The 19,349-nt window shown below is 32.8% G+C and overlaps 2 protein-coding genes across 14 annotated transcripts in view; both read left to right on the top strand.

Annotated features, from left to right (window-relative positions):
• Positions 1-3,349, top strand: LOC107996625 (baculoviral IAP repeat-containing protein 2-like). 2 transcript variants are annotated; one of them, XM_028666253.2, is made up of 3 exons: positions 1-150; positions 1,041-1,872; positions 1,962-3,349. In XM_028666253.2, exons 1-3 carry the CDS (start codon positions 53-55, stop codon positions 2,265-2,267), a joined length of 1,236 nt encoding a protein of 411 aa, XP_028522054.2. In that variant the 5' UTR covers positions 1-52; the 3' UTR covers positions 2,268-3,349. The 2 variants fall into 2 exon arrangements, with proteins under 2 accessions (XP_028522054.2, XP_061927096.1); XM_062071112.1 differs by lacking the exon at positions 1-150 and adding an exon at positions 172-349.
• Positions 3,350-4,102: 753 nt separating this feature from the next.
• LOC107996803 (synapse-associated protein of 47 kDa) overlaps positions 4,103-19,349 on the top strand; it is a 60,782-nt gene continuing 45,535 nt past the window's right edge. For 5 of the 12 annotated variants that reach the window (XM_062071118.1, XM_062071115.1, XM_062071116.1 and 2 more), the window contains exons 1-4: positions 4,111-4,413; positions 8,167-8,376; positions 8,777-8,791; positions 9,000-9,085. In XM_062071118.1, coding sequence (XP_061927102.1) covers positions 4,283-4,413; positions 8,167-8,376; positions 8,777-8,791; positions 9,000-9,085 — 442 coding nt within the window. In that variant the 5' untranslated portion in view covers positions 4,111-4,282. Of the gene's footprint in view, positions 4,414-8,166; positions 8,377-8,776; positions 8,792-8,999; positions 9,086-16,785; positions 17,999-19,349 lie in introns of those variants that run through there. The other 7 variants (XM_028666255.2, XM_017055035.3, XM_028666254.2 and 4 more) reach the window with 3 other exon arrangements.

The following is a 19,349-nucleotide window of genomic DNA, read 5'->3' on the forward strand; positions in this document are numbered from 1 at the left end:
TTAATTATTTTTTGTCCGATAGATGGCTATTATTTATTTTTTTGTCCGATAGATGGCTATTATTTATTTTTTGTCCGATAGATGGCTATTTCTTATTTTATTCGCAATAAAATTTTACATCCATTTTAATTCAACATTCACGTTCCAAAGGTAAGGAGATAAAAGACAGTAAAATATAATTCGAAATTAAGTAATTTTGACTTAATTTTCGGAAGTGAAATTCAAATATTTATTTCTTCTATTGAATGATGCAAACATAGTGAAAATTAGTTTGTGTAGTTTTGTATAATTTTCCTCATTTGCATGTGCTTCAGTAATAAGATCGATGATCGATAATAAGATTGATAAAGTGTGTATAGTAAAGTGTATCTTATTTTATTCTAACAGATAGATTTGTGATATGTGTTACTCTTTATTTTATTAATTGTACATAATATTTTTTAGAAAAGATTTAAAATCAAGAATATTATTAATTTGATACTAAGATAAGATTTAAAATAGTGAATTAATTTCGAATCGTAATTATCATTTATACAAGTTAATCAAATTGTACTTTTTGCAATTCATTTTTTGAAATATTAAATAATTTAATTTAAATTATTAAAAAATAGCATAGAATATAAGGAGTATACTATAATGAATTTTTATTACAATTTTCATTTCTACTTTAAAGAAATAATAAATTATATTTGATTTACTCTATTTTCTTTTTTTTAAGTTCTTTTTAATTATATTATTATATTATAAATATAAAACGAAATTGATATAAAAGATTATTTAAAAAATTTTTAATTTTAATTTATATTAATTTTAATATATTATAAATTTATCTTATAAACTTTAATCTTAATTTCAGTTTAAATTTATTAAGTTTTTCTAATAATATTAAAAATTATTGTTAGATTTAAAGAATTAATAGAAAAAGAAATACAAATTTTTAATAAAATTCCAATAAGATTTATATAATCATAAACGTGATATTAACAATATAACAATTGTTCAATATTTTATTTAATAATTATTTTATTTTTCTGTTACAGATTTAGCAATAACTCAAATAACATGACTAATATCAAACTCAAAGATTTTAAAAATGATTCAAATCTCAAAACTTCAACATATTCAACATCACCAATTTTCATAACATCTCATATATCGAATGATGAAGCAGATAATATTGATTATCATTTTGAAGAAGCAAGACTTCAAAGTTTTAAAAATTGGCCCGTATCATATATAAAACCTGAAAAACTTGCAGCTGCTGGATTTTATTATACGGGTGAATGTGATAAAGTTAGATGTTTTGAATGTCAAGTTGAGATATGTCAATGGGTACAAGGTGATATTCCAATGGTTGATCATCAGAGATGGTCAGCAAGATGTAGATTTATTTGTAAAATAAATTGTGGTAATGTACCAATTGGAATAGATTCTAATACAATTGTACAACCAAGAAGTTCTAATGATTTAGAACATCGGCTTACATCTGGTGTTGATAATTATAATTTTTCAACTGAATTACAATTACCAAGCATTGCTAAACCTAATTGTTTAAACTTGAAAGAGCCTAAAAAACCTGTACATCCTGAATATGCTAGTTATGATGCAAGGTTGAATACATTTTCAACATGGCCAAAATTTATGCTACAAACAAAAGAACAATTAGCAGATGCAGGTTTTTATTATACAGGAAAAGGTGATCAAACTATATGTTATTATTGTGGATGTGGTTTAAAAGATTGGGAACGAGAAGATAATCCTTGGGAACAACATGCAAAATGGTTTTCTAAATGTTATTATTTATTAATGATTAAAGGACAAGATTATGTGAATAAAGTAACAGGCCGACATATATCTTCACCTTCTGTACAAGTAAGAATATGAATATTATATTTTATATTATTTAATATAAAATATAATTAATTCAATTGCATACTTATATAATGTTATACTTATTTCAGGAAACAATATCAAGATGTACAGATAGCAATTCAGAATTAGGTTATCAAAATAATAGTGTAGAGACTAATGTAAGCAGTATAGAATCTATAAGGGAGAATGCAGAAAATTTATCAAATATAAAAGTACAAAATAATAAATCGACAGATGATGCAAAGATATGTAAAATTTGTTACAATGAAGAATTAGAAGTAATATTTTTACCATGTGGACATGTGATCGCTTGTGTAAAATGTGCTTATGATATGAAATCTTGCGCAATGTGCAGAAAACTTGTTACAAAGACTGTACGGGTTTTTTTCTCGTAGTATTCTATATATACATTAATAGTATTTTAACAATTATAGATAAAAAATCATTGCAGTATATTTATTATGATTCTTTTAATTATTTGTAACAAATCATTTTAATATGAAAGATTTATAATCCGTCCAACAAATCAATTCAGTATTAAACAAAACATTCAGAATCTAAAATATGTGATATATGTAATGATTTCAATTTAGTTATTTGCATTCAATTATTGACTGGGATAGCAATATTGCTATGGACATATAGAAAAATATGTTTTATTATAGATTCACAGCTTTAGTTAACTATTGATAAGAAAAATCTTTAATATTAAAGTAAAAAACTATTAATTATTTAAGGTATATTTCATATTTTTATTTATTGAATTATTAAAGTTAGTTTTTAAAATATCTAGAAATACTTTTTATTAAAACATTTAAAATATTTTTTATCACAGTTTTGAATGTGATATTAAAATACATGTAAATACATGTAGCATATATTAAGAATTTAAAATCCATTTTTTTGATAAATGTGTATATTGATGCATTTTAATATTAAAAATATTATGATTTTGAAAAAAAAATGATGAAAATGACATGCCGCATGTTTATATGTCTATGTTGTAATATATAGAATAAGTACAGACAAAAGAACAAATATTGGAAGAATGACAAAAATTATAAAGAATGAGATAAAAATTAGAGAATTATCTCTGGAATAATATAAATGAAATGAGAAAATCAAGTAGTACAAAAAAAAAATAGAGATAGAATTATAATTGGCATCATTCTTTAAATGCTAAAACATTAAAAACAAAATATCTTTAGCATTCAAAAGATGGCATAAAAAATCGATTTTTATCTTTATCCTTTTTTTATAATTTATTTTTTTATTTATAGTAATTTCATCTACAGTACTTTAAAACACTGATTCCATAATTTTTATTTCTATTCTTGTCACAATTTATTGTCTTCATCTATATTTGTTTATTAAAATAATATAAAAATTTGTATATATATATTTGTATATATATTGTATAATATACTTGTAATAAAAATATATTGATATATTTGCGTATCAAAAACTACATGTAAAAGTTTTTATTTCTTATCGAAACATTATTTTTCCATCATAACACCATTTGAAATTTTCAGGTCCGATTATTCAAAAATTAAATTATCCGTGAGTTTCTTATTTTACAATAATCAAATGAAATCTTAATGTTTATTTAAAATGTATTAAGCTATCATTCGTGTGTACAAATTATATAATTTGTAGTTATCGAAATATATAATTTATTGATAAATTGTCAATACATTATACATAATTGTCAATACAATATATAATGTTACGTAATTTGTCAAATGATAGAATAAGAAATTTAAATTTTTGGATTTTAAAAATACATTTTTAATTTTTAAGAATTCAAATTAAAATTTACATTCCAAAAAATAATTTGAAATTCATTTTGCAAAATTATTCTTTCTTGTTTAGTAAAATTTAAATTAAAATTTGTAAATATTATCTGAGAATTATCTCGTACCTTATATATATTTTATAAAAAAATTTAGTTTAATTGTTATAATTATTTTATGCTAAATTGATAAAATAATAAGAAAAATATATAATATTATATTACAGATAAATCTTTAAGGGAGGTCTAGATTAAATTCTGTCAACAAAAGGGACAGAAAATATATTAAGTGATAAATCTATTTTACATTTTGTCTATGGTTATTTCTAGTTATGTACATGGAAATCGATTATAGTTTTAGTTCAATTTGTTTCCGTTAAGCCAAAATGGCGCTATGGTTGCATAAACTATAATGCGCAATATGAAGTGCGCTAACGTACGTAGAATCCACGCAGTTCGTGGTTGCGCGACCATTAAAACGGACAAGTCTTTGCCATCATTCGGACCCATAAGGGTTTCAGTAACGTTCGTACTAGCGTAGAGAATAGGAAGGAGATATTTTAAGATATCACGCACATATTTCAGTGTGAATCGACTGTCGCATTGTAATTAAAAATGTTCACCGGTTTAACGAATCAGGTGTCTACATGGATGGGAAAGAAGGCAGAGGATGCCGGCACGGAATTACCACCTGAGGAAAAAATTCCTGTTACTGCCGAAGGAGAAGAATTGGACAGGAAAGATAGGTATCAGTTTAACCTATATTGTTTTATCGTCATAATGTCATAATTTGATATGAGTTTTGTTCACTATATTTTGGCATTTTGTAAAAGTTGTTAATCTTATAGTAATATTCTTATCTCTTTGTTCAAAATTTAGAAATGCGTTTTAACAATATTTTTTTTGTTACATAGAATAGTTGTTTTTGATGTAACTTACGATTATGATAGAATGTCAAATGCATACATGCTGTTTCTGCGCATCTATGCAACGCGTCAAAATTTTAGATTCGATTTTAAATGCAGTTTTGAGATTAGATCGATAATATTTATTTCTATGCTTATATAAACTACTTATGCGACAGTATTATGACGTTCGCAAATTAAAACATACAGTCGGAAAATCTTCGTACTTAACCTTTTCTTTGCTTTATAATTATTAATCGCAATTTATAAAGTACTTACTATATTTTATAATAACAATATTATAATAGATAATTAAGCAATTATCTCCATTGATTAAATATTATGTTACTCTAATTAAAAATTTCATTTAGAATGATATTTCGTTTTCTAAAAATATTCTTTATAGTTTTTTTTAGATAATAAAAAAATAAAAACTTTTTTTTCTATAATTTAACAATTTTTTATAAAATTAGACATAGTATCTATAAAATATCATATCTTATAAAATCAAATATTCCTTATATCTATTTTTACATTTTTAGTTTGACATTAAATGTTACAGACATTTAAATATTGTATCATGCATTTTTTATTTGCGTGAATTTCTAATGTTATTAGTTAGATATTTCACATTTTCTACTCAAAGAAGATGTCACTTTTGAATAGACATATTATTATGAAACATGACATATATATGGCAATTCTCAAAGAATTACGTCACTAGAAATAGATTTTAAAAGTAATTTCATGGATTAAAAAATCTCATCGCGATGTATAGGTTAGATCACTGTCACAAATTTTAATATGATCTTCAGTATACATAAATTCCGATGTTGATTCTTATTGCGCCGAAATCAATGTGCATTGAATAGATATATATTTTCTAATAATTTTCTAGAATCTAATTAACATAATTTTTTTATTATTTTCTTTCTATTTTATTTTTTTTTATTAAATTATTTCTATCATTATTTTATGTATCTTTATAAAGGTGTATTCTCAACGCGAAGTAGTTTCTCTAATATTAGCTGAATAATTCACTTCCCTTTTTTTTTTATTTTGCTTATCTTTAACTTTTTGTACGTTACAAGAATTGAGAAAATTATTTTTTTTCTTCTAAATTCACAGTTTCATCCATTAATTTCCTTTATTTAACTGAATTTGTATATTTTTATTCATACTAGTAATTGAAGATGAAACAAATATAAGATAATCAGAAGAATCAAATGCTGTTTTTAATTTGATTGTATATTTTATTTGCTGAGAGAAAAAAGGGAAGGGGAGATGGAAAGAAAAAAAATAGGATAATTGTATTTTATTGTTTAATTTTTCAAAAATATATTTCTCAACTTATAACAAAGTGGTGCATAATTTAATAATTTCTTAGCTCAATTGTTTGATTGATCTTATATCTATTTTATATATATTTAGCTATTATTGGGATAAACATTGCAACATGCATTGAATAAACATCATTTTGATTAAAAATGGGCAAGAAGTTTCAAAATTTGAAAATTTCTGCTTGGTAAAGAAATTGTTTTCTCATCATAAGCGGTTAAAGCAATGTTTTTTAAGAAATCTATATATAGCAATATACTATATATATATATATATGTGATTGAGGTTAGTCCAGAATTCAAGCAAACTCTATTCGTATACGAAGAAACAGCGATGTTTCCATAAAAGGGAGGGAGGTGGTCGTAATCTTTTATATAGGTCGCAATCGATACCACCGCAGTCGCCCTCCCACGAAACTGTTAAATTTCATATAATGGTGATGAAAACTCGTAATTTCTTTCCATCTCCTATTTTTTTATATTTATTTTATTTTCTATTGCTTTTTTTTCACTTTTTTTATAATCGTTCGATAGTTTAACAATATGCAGAAATTTCCTAACTTTTTGCCAAACATTTTTGTAAAACATTTAAGGTTAAGTATTTATTATTCCTCAAAATCTATTAGTTATTGATAAACGATATTGCGTACATGATCATATGGTATAGCAGCAGGTAATTTAAAATAATTGCATCAATTCAATACGAATCTAATATCGGTTATTAACGAAGTATCGTAATCATGATGTCGATATTCTTGTATATAATCAATGGGGAGGAGTTACTAATAGTTTCCATGCGTAACAAATAATTCAACAAACAAACATGTTAGAAATCCTTAACTAGATCATTTTTTAAAAAAGAAGATAGATTGAAAGGAAAAAAATAAATAAGATGAATTTTTTTCAAGATTATTAAAAATTTTCGATTGGCTTATAATTATAATATCGATAAAATGGTTATAAAAGCCATGATACTTTTAAACGAGTTATAGTTGCAACAATATTTTATTGCCGTTGTTCTTGACTTGATCACGTTGACCTATTTTTGCTCGTAACATATTTATAACGAATAGGCAGGAATCGAAAGCCCACTTTGAAACACATTCTTCTCTATTGACCTGTTTTCCTTAAAGGTTAGATAACCATCGTAACAATGATGAGGTTAAACAAATAGGGAAAAATGAAAAATACCTAGTTTTATTTAGAGGCATAAAAATGAAAAATGTAAGGTTGCTTTAGGATTCTTCACATAAAAAAGTTTCATTATAAACTCTAAAATCAATTCTGTTGGCATAAAATCAACTTTTATATTTACGACAGATCAATAACGTAAGCTAGTCTTTTTGCATTGAATGTAACCAAAGCAATTGGTTTATAAGTGCATTAGTTCAAAGTTGTATGACAACATGGATTATTGATAGACGCGAACAAGTCTTAGTACAAGTCTTTAATATTCATCCATATTACAACTAATATTATTGTCATATCGTTAACAATTTCCATCTATTATTCTAGCGATGAAAAATATACATTTTATAATACTATCTTGCCAACATTTCTGCAATTAGCCTATTGTTACGTAGAAGTGTAAGAGAGATTGTTTAAACATCTTCAATAGAATGAAAACATCGATTATTCGTAACAAACGAGAAAAGAAAATTTCTCTATTTTTCATTGGAATAAATCGATTTCAATATATAAGTCACATTACACATCTTTAACCGTTCTCTTTCTTACTTAACCTATATTCTCAATTTTAACTGATTCTCAAATTTAAACTGAACTTCATGCAATTGTTTTCGCTATTACACGAAGTAATTACAAACATTCCAGACAGAGATAAGATAGAATTGTTCCGCACATCTCTTAAGAACATTTACAAGATTGCTAGACTATATATTTTTATAACTTTTCCACTTAAGTTATATTATTTTAATCGAGATTCAAACTTTACAACGTTACACGATTAACATGATAAAAAAAGAGAAACGAAAAGAAAAGAAAAAAAGAAGTTAAAATAGAATCATCCACATAATTATAAACTCTTGAAAGAATAAAAAAACAAATCATTCGCGATAAACGATCTCCTCTCATTTCCTTTCTTCGTATTACTCGTGTAAAACTTTCCGTTTTTAAATGCAATTTATAAATGCATTTTTATAATTTTTATATTCGTAGTTATTTTCATTCTTACTGTTAGATGTTTGAAATTGAAACCGTGACATGGTGATAAATTAAAAAATCTTCTCCTTTATAGCCCGACCAAAAGCGGCAGCAAATTGGATATGCTGGTTGGTGTGAAATCCCAGATGACAGGCTGGTTTAGCGGTGGAATTCCTGGACTGAGCCGCGGTGGACAAGGAAATGAAGGCGAATCGCAGGGCCCTAAAACAATGAACGGGGCCCAAGTGGCACAAACCACCACCGAGGGTACCGTCGAACAGACGAAAGACGACGATGCTAGTAGGTAAGAAGTTACCTTTTTTTATACATAACGAAATCCTATCTTCGATAGTATCTTGATAAAATTTTTTTATACGTGATATGATTTAACCCTTTTACAGTGTGATAAAGTGACGAAGAATTTGAAAATTGAAGTGATTTAGAAAATGATCGAAAGGATATAGTGAAAAAAATAATACAAGTGAATACAATCGAGGAAACGATGATTATTTGTGCGTTTGGAACGTTGTGCTACTTTTTCTCCGAGTTTTTTTTGTATGGACAGTGAGGTTAATAATTAGTCACACTGTGAAAGAGTTGAATTTTATTACTGTATGATTTTAAACGATCTATCGATGAATTTGAAATAATTTTTTCGTTGTTATTAGAATGATTTATATACTTATTTTTATTTATTCGATTAGTAAGCGATTGATAAGGTAAGCTTTAGTATTCAAAGTTCGAAGAACAGCATTGGAATCACTTGACACGTTAATGGATAGAATAATTTGTTTTGTTCTTATTCTATATTCATGCTGCATTTTACGTAGAAGCTTTTTTAAAAGTCTTTGTAGGATAGCGTAAATTGCACGGCATTATGTAGTTTGTTCATATTTTATTCACGCGTTTCCCTCGTTATATTTATAGCGCAACTGGCGGAGCCGATAGTGGTCCTGCGAGCTTAGAAGGTTCTCCATCCGAGGATAAGGAAGGACAACAAGCATTTGGAGGAGGTGAGTTTTTAAAATTGCGTTCTACTATATATAGATACATTTATACGAGTATGAATGGCAACGTACCGTATTAATTAAAACGTAAAATGTTACGTAAGATCACGTATCTGAGTTATGAAACATCGCGACATCTCTTATTTCTTTGATTAACTTAACCTAAACTCTGGATCGTTTTAACGTATATAAATCATTTTTATACGGATACTTACTCCTGCACCTTTACCTTTGGCAAATTATTTTAAGTTGGCGAGGGTTTAAAAAAATTGCAAAGAAAACTTTTAATTAGATTCAAATTTAAGAGAATGAAAGAGATCGGAAGATTTTTCAAGAGACTGATTCCTCGTTGCCAGTGATACTCGTTGCGAAGTGTTGACGAAGTTGCGTTTTCTAATAAGGAAGTGAAGAGTAAAAAATAAAATTGCGATTATCCTTCTATAAAAGTTTATTAGAAGAAAAATAATTGAAAATTACAATCGCAAAGAAAGAATGATTAATGATTATATCCATGAATATCAAAAGTTCAAAACAAAAAAAAAAAAAAATATAAGAAAGTAAAAATTTTAAATTAAAAATCTCTCTCGACTTCGAAGTTTAAATACCTGAAACCTTAACTAATCCGTCAAAAACTGAAAAGCTTTAGGAATACTCTCGGTATTTTTCAAAAAAATTTATTTATCCCTCGATACGGTCACGGTATTTCAATCATCGACATAAAATAATCGTTCATAAAATGAAAAAAAAAAAATCGTTCATTTCCATGAAGATATCACGCTCATGCGTGACTATTTCTCATTTATATCCGAGATTCGATTTTTTTCAAACTTGGTATTTCGTTATTAAAAATACACATCAGCTACGCGACCCGAGTAAAAGATCGAAGGTGAAAATTCTCTATCTATCTCGACTCGCTACATTGAACTTTTCCTGATCAACGATACATTTATGATGAAGTTTAACGATTCATCGTATCGTTATCGATGCACCAAAAACTATTAAATCAACTTTCTCGATCCTTTCAATTCTCTTTTTTTCTCGACTTTCGTTCTCTCACGAATCTTCTTCGCCTTTTCGTACTTTTTCCAACCAATTTTTGCCTCGCCTTTCTCTTCACCATCAACTCGAATCGTATTTTATTTGCGACAAAACTGTATCTCTCAGCTCGTATATTCAAGAGAAGAATTCCCCGACGGAGAATATAGGAGCTCGATTTTTCCCCTCCAGATGTAGAGATAACGCCAAATTTCTCGCGCAGAGATCTCATCAATAATATTTACACCGGCGAGTGAGATATTTGTTTTTTTATTTTTTATTTTCTTTTTTTTTTATTCGCCTCCATCCTATTTCTTTCCACGTCACGTATACATATTTCATTGTGGAGAACATTCGTACGAGCGATCACGCGTCAGGAGAAAGGGATAGAAAGAGAGAGGAAAAGAAAAAAAAATCACGTTGTTGATTATGACATTGGAAGGAAGGCTGGATGAGCGCGAGGCGGATATCGCGATATTTTTCAACGTGAAATAGGAGGTGCACGGTTGAGATATGAGACGATGGATACGATTTATCATCGATTCGCATAATTCATCTGTGATCGATCGACGTGAATCACTCACGTACGTATTTTTCGTTCGTTATCCGAAAGATAACGAAATCCTATCTCTTAATTTATGTTTTTACATATGTCGGTGAAAAGAGAAATATTTGTTTGTTCGTGTTTTTTTTTTTTTTAATTAATTTGTTTACTTCGACGCTCGAGATCGAATGAGATGTTCCGGGATTCATTCGAAAGCGCATAGCTCGAGTCCTTGAAAAAGGAGTGGTTATATTTCCGATAAATATCGATTTAAATTCAAAAAAAAAAAAAAAAAAGAACGAAAGAAAGAAAATGAAAAAGGAAAATAATCAGAATTCATCTCCGCATTCAGGATGTTCACATACGTAATTGCGATTCTCTGCGGCTTGTATCTGCCATAAAAATTTTCATAATAATGGTTTTCGCGCGTGTGGAGTGGCGATGTTTACTCGTTTGGGATGAAAATATCGCGTCGTTGATAAAAATCGTGTATATAATGCGACTCGCGTGTCTCGTTAAAACGTTTAAAAATCATTGTCTGCATTTCCATTCGATGACGTTTACGTTGAATCAAAACTTTCGACTTTTGCCATTGCGTCGTGCGTCGAAGCGATCGTAGACACGTTCGTTTAAACGACTATTCACGTCGAGAAACTCTCAGAGATCAAATAATATTATTCCACATTTCTGATTTACGTTTTTGCGTTAAAAAGAAAAAAGAATTGCCTCGAATAAGAGCAATGCCACAGGAAAATTCAGTCCTCTTTCGTGTCTGGAATTTTATCGGAGGAGCCGCTTGATTTCGCGCATAACAAAGTTACAAGAAGCGTTGTAGAAATTTCCTCGAGGACCGTATCGACCGTACTCCTTTATCTCATGGACCCATCGCGTATCTCCACGCGATTTCGTATCGGTAAAACGAAGCAACGAGACTTGGAAATTGTACGCCTTTGTCGCGAGATCGACGGATCTTTTCCAACACAATCTCGATAAAAAGTAATTGTTTCACTCTAAACATAAAGAAACCAACGACTCCTGTAGTCCTGTGTAATAATATTCCGAATCTTCTCCACTTTATCATATTTTCACTTTATCACATGGATGGAACATGTCACAATGATATCGTGTAACAATCGTTTTTCCTGATATTATATTTTTAACGCAATACCTCGATATAAAACCTCGATTCAAAACCGCTTCTTTTTTCAATCCTTGCGTTTCAAAATCGATGTACATTAAAAATGTGGTTTTCGTCCGATCAAAAAATCAAATACCAAATATTTGCTACGTACGTATTGCTTCGAGTTTGTATATTCTCTCCAAACGTTGTATTTGAAGTGAAATTTATTTTATCCTGTTTATTTTTATTTCGTATCTCGACCACGGCATCACAATATTCTGCAAATTAATTTTTTACGATCACGAAACGACACGCTTAATATCAAGCTCTCGGCGTTACACGTCTGGTTCCGAGTCGTTTCATTCGCGCCACCCTCCCCCCTGGGAGAATTCACAAAGAGTAGGTCGCCTAGCGGGGGATGAAGTGGAGCGGCGACGTTTTCGTCGAAGGTAAAAGGCCATTTTTTTCGCCGCTCGAATAGAGTCTCTCGTCAGAGGTCGCGAGATCATAGAAAAGGGACTTTTGAACGTTAGTAGGGCGTTGTTTAATCAGTGAGAACGTCGGTATATTAAGATTATTATACCCACGTTCCTCCTTCGAAATTCTTCCAAGTTATTATTCGATATATATACATGCTGTTTCCATTTTATGGGTCGTGAGGGGCGCGATGAACTGGAAGCAATCTCCCTAACGTCATTAGTTGCCGAACAGGAGAGGAAACTTGGTCGTGGAAACGAAACAACGGTTGCATAATGCTGTCGCTGCCTCGGCGAGCCTCGTTTCCCGGGGAAGGAAATAAAGCACGTCCTCGGATACAACTGTGAACTTACTTACCAACTTTCTTCGAAGTTGAAGGGGAAAAAAAGAGGGAAAAAGCAAACGAGAAGGATCGTAAAAAGGGTGGCGGCGCCAATGGCCAGAGAGATTCAATTACGAGGGGAAGAAGTTTCTTCTTTTTCTTTTTTTTATACGAGATTATAATCGTTAAATCTCTGAAATATTCAAGGGCGGCACATTTGGACGCGAATCGAGGGAAGATTAACGAGCGAAAAAGCCTGTAAAAAGATAGGTTCGCAAGGGGGGAAGGGGGAGAAGAGAAACAAGGTTTTTGGCGAGTTAACGGATTCGTCCTTGGCCTGGGAACTTGGAAAACCCAGATACAACGGTTGGATTCTTGATAAAACGTCGGGAGAAGCGTAATCGAGGTTGAAACGCAAGGCTGTGAGGCTCCTCGATGGCCTCTCAACGCGTTTAACTATACAAATCGCAATGACTTTGCTGGGATCGTGTGTGGGCGATGAACAGTGAGTGGGTGGCGGTCTCCTCGTGCAACTTTCGCGACGGAATTGCTACGAATTCTAGCGAATATAACCAAATCCGGCGAGCGAATAAATGTTCGTCGCGTTGGAGCGCATCTTCCTCGATCAATACGACTCTTCTCGCCGAAATCAACGTCCACGAAATATTTGTACGAAATTGTACAAAAAAAAAAAATTATTTCTCTATCTTACCGTTCCCATTTCACATTTTATTTCGAGAACAAGAACGATCGTTTGCCAAACGTGTTGTAACACAGAGTTTAATTAAATTAATTGAATTAAACAAAAATCCAATATATATATATATAGGAATCATCAAGGAAACAAAGAAATGTATCCACAAAATCTCAAAAGCCTGGTGATATCGCACCGTGACGAAGGCCAAACGAGAAAAGCTACGTAAGCCTCTCGAGCTTAGTTCGAACGGAGATTCCCTTCGTAGCTTTCTCCAGGCTCTCCTCTATTTTTCATTTAACGAAAACTCGATAAACGAACGGTCAAGGTTATATTTTGTCGGTGTCGATGGGGAGGAGGATGGTCGATGGGGAGGGGGGGCGAGAACGAGAGAGAAAGAGAGATCGATCGATCGGAAAACGAAGCGAAATTCAAATCCGCGCGTGAGAGAAGAGAGGCGAGCGGCCACCATAGCCACGTATCGCCTTTCTGAAAATTGCGCTTGCACGCGGGCGAACCGCGTAAAATTGTTCGCGGTGACGCGGTTTGTGGATGGATCACCGCAACACAGGCAGAAGCGGGTCTCGCGAATTTTTCCTCTCCCTGCGGGTCAAGGTTGGCAGCGGCTGGATGCGCTTTCAACATCGGTCGAATCTGGGCTGGCTGGGTGGATGAAATATAACGAACGATGTTTCGAGTTTATAGTTTCTTCAAGTTCTTTCCCCCATTTTTCGCTCCTCTTTTTATCTTCGTATCGCTACAGGATAAATTGTTATCCGTGTATCACCTTTCTTTCCTTTTTCCCTTTCTCTCCTCCAGGTTTTTAATTCCCATCTTTATTTCATTTTTCGTTCTTCTTTTAATTTTTTTCTTTTCTGATTTTTTTATTTATTTCGTTTCAACGACCAGAAGAAGTTACCACGAATTCTTATTAACCAGGCCAAGCTCCTCGATCCTTTTCTATAATGGAGCTTGCATACTTGAACGAGGTCCCCAGAAGAGACATTAATCCCGAGTCCGGGAAATTGTGTTGGCCTCTGACAAACAATCGTTAAATTGTGCAATTTTCAGGCAGGAGTCTAGCTTCGAGCCAGGCTAATTGCACGCACTAATTATTCCGTCAAGTAAATGGTGGAGGAGGAGGGAGAGCGAGAGAAGGAGGGAAAGAGGGAGAAATAGTGTCGTTGCTCGGTTTTAATCAACGACGTGCCTCGACCTTGCGCTTTTCCCGCGTAATCTTGCCCCCATTTTCTCCATTCACTTCTCCACTTTGTCGCGAATTCTAAGACTCTTCGTAAAAAACACGATTACTCTTTCCCACCGGAATTAGCTAGCCTTTATTTAATCCTCTTCACGTTTCGCGTAAAGGGGGGCAAAAGAGAGATATTAGCACAGTTGCAGCAATGGTCAGATCGAAAATGCTAACGAGTTGCAACGACCGCTACTAGAATTAATTATAGGCGGAGCACTTTTCCACGGATGTTTCGTCGCTCCGTTCAAACAAACCCATCCAAACTCGAGAGAAAGAGAGAGAAAGAGTTAGGGAAAACGAATCGCGAAAGATTGCGGTGACGCATTGAAAATGAGAAAGGAAGAAAGAGAAAAATCTGGAAAAGAGATTTGTATCCAAAAACAAACTTCTGTTCGATGGAAGAGAAAAATTTTTTGCGCCAAGAGGAATCCGAATGGAACTTGGATCAAAGCGCCGAGGAATAGAAGAAAGAGAGAAATTTCGCCCTCGTTACTTGCCCTTTGCTCCTCTTTTCGCACTCCCCTCGGCCGGACACGTTACTCGCTATCGTTTTTTCGAGGAGAATAGAAAGGAGGAAGGCACCCTCTTTGACCATCGTTCCGGAAGATGACCAGGGTTCGATGACACCTTCTCCCTCTCTCTCTCTCTCTCTCTCCTTGCGAAATTTGAGAATCGCTGAATTCTTGTATCGCGCGTTTTCCAATCGAGTAGTCTTCCTATTTGGAGGAGCAAAAGTTTACTCGAGAGCAACGATATTCTATCACGAGCTTCGTCTGGCCCTTGTCGTTCGCTTTCCACGAGAACGGTTCGAAGATTTTCTGGCCGGGCTGTCGAAAGCTGTATTTATATAAGATTATATTCGAATTTCGATGTGGATAGGTGCAACGTCTTCTTGTTCTGACGATAAATCGGATATGATCGCGGAGAAGGGGTCAAAGGGGTGGAGGAAAGATGCCGGAGATCTCGAACTCGAGCGTTGAATCCGCTTCTGCTCGGCTAAGATCGTGTGTGGGATTATTAAACGATTGAATTGGGATAGATAGAGGCAGTAATTTTATTTACTATTGCTCTCCTCGATATATATATACTCGCTGCACGTTCGAATGCGCCATTGGATACCCCGAGGAATAGCAAACGAGCCTACGAGGTATTTTCAAAGGATCGCGTGACACGTAGAAGAAGAGACACGTGCACGTCGAGTTAAATGTATCTTTCCTTTTTTTTTTATTTTTCCTCTCTCGAGCTAAGATCTCGCGTTTTCTCTCTCGCCCCCTTTTTTTCACTCCCTCTTTTCCTTTTTTTCTCGTCCCTCTTTGATTTCCTAGCTGCGAAACTGGCACGAGGTTAACGCGATGGAGGCGCAAGGTCGATGTTTGATTAAATGCCAGCCGGCACGTCATATAATTTCCACAACACCTCTTGTCTGATATCGTTTCAATTTGCGAACTCTAAGATCGAATTTTCCCTTCTCCCCTCATCGTGAATGGATTTAGTGAATAAAAAGGTGGGATAAAGGAGGGGGAAAGGGGGTAGATCGATGAGTATTTGGCCATTCTATCGTAATGGGCGAAATGCAAAGCCATGAATGAGTCGAGTACACGCTGAAAGGGAATTTAACGGTGAGAGGGGAGGGGATGAAATAAGGGATGGCCCTCCCTAATCAAAATTAAAATCTGTACCTCAAGGAGCTTTTTTGCATTTGACGGTTCTGAAAAGCGCGACGATAGCTTTTTTTCTTCTTCTTCTTCTTCTTCTTCTTCTTCTTCCTCTTCTCGTATTTAATTTCGTGTTTTGAAAAGAAACTTGGTTAAACTTTTTTTTTTTTTTTTACTAAACTTAAAAAGAAGATTTTTAAAGAAGAAGCGAACTGAGAGAAATGAAGATTAGGACTGAAAGGCGCATCGCTATTTAATTTATCCAATTTGCATTACACGAGTGAATTTTCAACTCTAAAAAAGTTACTTTTCTGAGGAAAGGTGTTTCTAGAAACTCGTGCTACTAAAAAAAAAAAAAAAAAACAATTTATTATTATCTTCAAAAATCTCCTTTAAAACAATTGGATTGAAACTTTAATATAATCGATTCAATTATTCTCTATCGATTGAAAATTTCTCTTTTCAAGTTTCTTTTTTTTCAAAATTCGAGCGAACTATACTTCAACTTGGCGACAACTCAGAGTTATCGTGAACCGTTTATATCCACACACGTCGCGTAATTTTTCCCCTTCCCCTCCGTGTTTTACAATCGCCAGCAACTTGAAACCGCAGTTGGCCGTCGTCTCGCGAAACATAGCGCATCACGTCTCCTCTCATTCTTCTCTGGATCCCTGCTATTGAATCAGAAGAATCCAAAAAACTCGCCTATTCTCGATTCCTCGATTCATTACTCGAAGACGTTTTGAAAAACAGGAAGAAAATCACGGATAACGATGAAAGTGCAAGTTACGAAGGAATAAGGTGACGTGTCGAGTTCGATATCGCGTGTGAATCCGAGTTATTCCAACGAGAGGAGAATTTAAACTCGATTGGGGATGGGACGAGTGATGACCCGCTCGATCGATCATCGATTTCTCCGCGATCAACGACAGAGTTGCACGACAGAATGCAATATTTCTTATTATTCCACTCGTTAAATACGCGGCCACGGTAAATTATCCAGAAGGGGAGGAGGAGGTCGATCTTGCCAGGCAACAAATCACACCGTTAAACCGTTAAAACGATGCGAGGCCTGCACGATATTTGGCACCTGTTTCGCAAGGGTTGGTATCATGCCAGCAACAAAGTCGAGCAAAGTGCCACGGTGACGCTCCTCCTTCCTTTCTCCTCTCCTATTTATTTTATTCTTCCTTTTTTCTCCCCTCTTCATTTTATTCGAATTGAATTGAATTCCGCGTAACACCGGAATTATTGTGCAAATGCCGGGTCGCCTCCTCGATCCTATGAATTTCCGGCATCGAGGCCGACGTTTAATCGGAAGAAGAAGAAAGAGAGAGAGATGATAAAAAGAATAGAGGAACAGGGAGTGAAAAGGATGGTGGGATATAGAGGCGAAGACGGAGCGACGGTGAATCGAAGTGGCTCAATTTGGTTGATTAAATTGGCCTCGAGTTTACGTCGAGGAACGAGTTACGTCCATGGTTTATGCGAGTTAACGCTTCTCCGCGAGTGACCGCGCTTAATTCTTCCATCCATCCCACGTTTAAACACCCCTTCTTTAAATCTTTCCGCGCGAGAGAGGGAGATAAGAAGATTCGCGCGGGGTTGAATGACATTGGTGGTAGATATTTTATTCCAATCGTGGGAAGGGGGAAAAAAATATTTATTCGAAGAGAAGAACCGTGGAGCGAAGCGGAGAGAGAGAGATAATATGCTTCTGCGTACCGTCAGCTATTCTGTCAGCTGGCAATTTGGATCAGGGAGGGTCGAGCGACGTCAAGAGACGAGAGTGAAATTTCGTCTCGGTGATATGAGAAAAGGTACAATGAGATGATACGAATGGATCTTTTTAAATATATATTGCTGACTTCGAATTATCGTTAATCGGGTCTGGAAAATTTTAGTACGATTGAAGAATTGAAGATTAATCGTTAAATATTAATGAAAAGGAAATGTCATTCTCTTATCTATGTAATGAATTTTCTTATTCCATTTAATAGAGGAGAAGGAAACGCGAATCAATTAGAGACAATTGTAGAGAATTATATTGAATTTGCATGTTAAATTTTCTTCGTGTCTTTTTAAATTCGAGGAAAATGTGAAATATATATATATGATTTCTATTTTGAGATATAAAAATATTGAATTGAAGGAAGTATTTTGGGATAAAAATTGATGGAGGAATGTTGGAACTATCATGATCTTTGACACGTTGATCTGTGTTTGTCACGAGGTTAATCGAGATCGTTCAAAATCATAGAATGGAATGCGTAGTGAATAGGGGTTGATACTCGTAGACACATGCTTTAAGCTGAACACGAAGCCCATCTTGATTCAGAATTGAATCTGTTGAGCAACGATGTTTGTTAATTAGCAAATGTTAACCGTTTATGATGATATTTGCGTGAATGTATTTAATAGATGAACAATTATGTTTGATATTTCATACAACTTTTTCCCTCCTCTCTCTGTATATATTTAATTATCTGGTGATTGTTGATCGCGTGTTGAAGTTGTGCGATATACAGTAGCGTGAAAATAGAAATTAACTTGCAAAACAAAACAATATTTTTGAAATTCAATGAAACGCGATACATGATTTGATTAATAAAAACGTCAAGTATATTTGCGTTATTAAATATTTATTTAATCTGACAACAAAAAGTGGATTTAATCGTTAAATATTGCCGATTTTATCTCCACGTTTTTCTTTTAATTTATAAAATAAAGTTTAACGATTTACTTTATTTTTTTTTATTCCGAAATAATAACGAAATAATATTCTTGCATGCTGCTTTCCTATAAAGAAAGAAAAAATAATTCTTATAATTTTTTCTTGCAATTTATGTTAATAAATCCTCTTACCTAAAATCAAATAAATAGAAAATTTATCAATCAGTTGTCACACATTTATGAAGAATCGAAAAGAATCATTTTTCGATTAAATTATTAACATAACATTAAATTAATTAACATAAAATTATAAATTTCTAAAAATTCGGAGAATCATTTTTCTTTCCCATCCCATTTCATCGCGCATTTAACATAAAATTATCAATTTCTGAAAAATTATCGTACGATCAATTCTCCAACGTTATCAAATCATCATTCATCTACGCGAGAAAATTCAGACAACTATTTTTATTTCCATTTTCCACTTTCGTTCCACCA

The sequence above is a fragment of the Apis cerana genome, linkage group LG2 (assembly GCF_029169275.1).
Source record: "Apis cerana isolate GH-2021 linkage group LG2, AcerK_1.0, whole genome shotgun sequence".
Taxonomy (NCBI): domain Eukaryota; kingdom Metazoa; phylum Arthropoda; class Insecta; order Hymenoptera; family Apidae; genus Apis; species Apis cerana.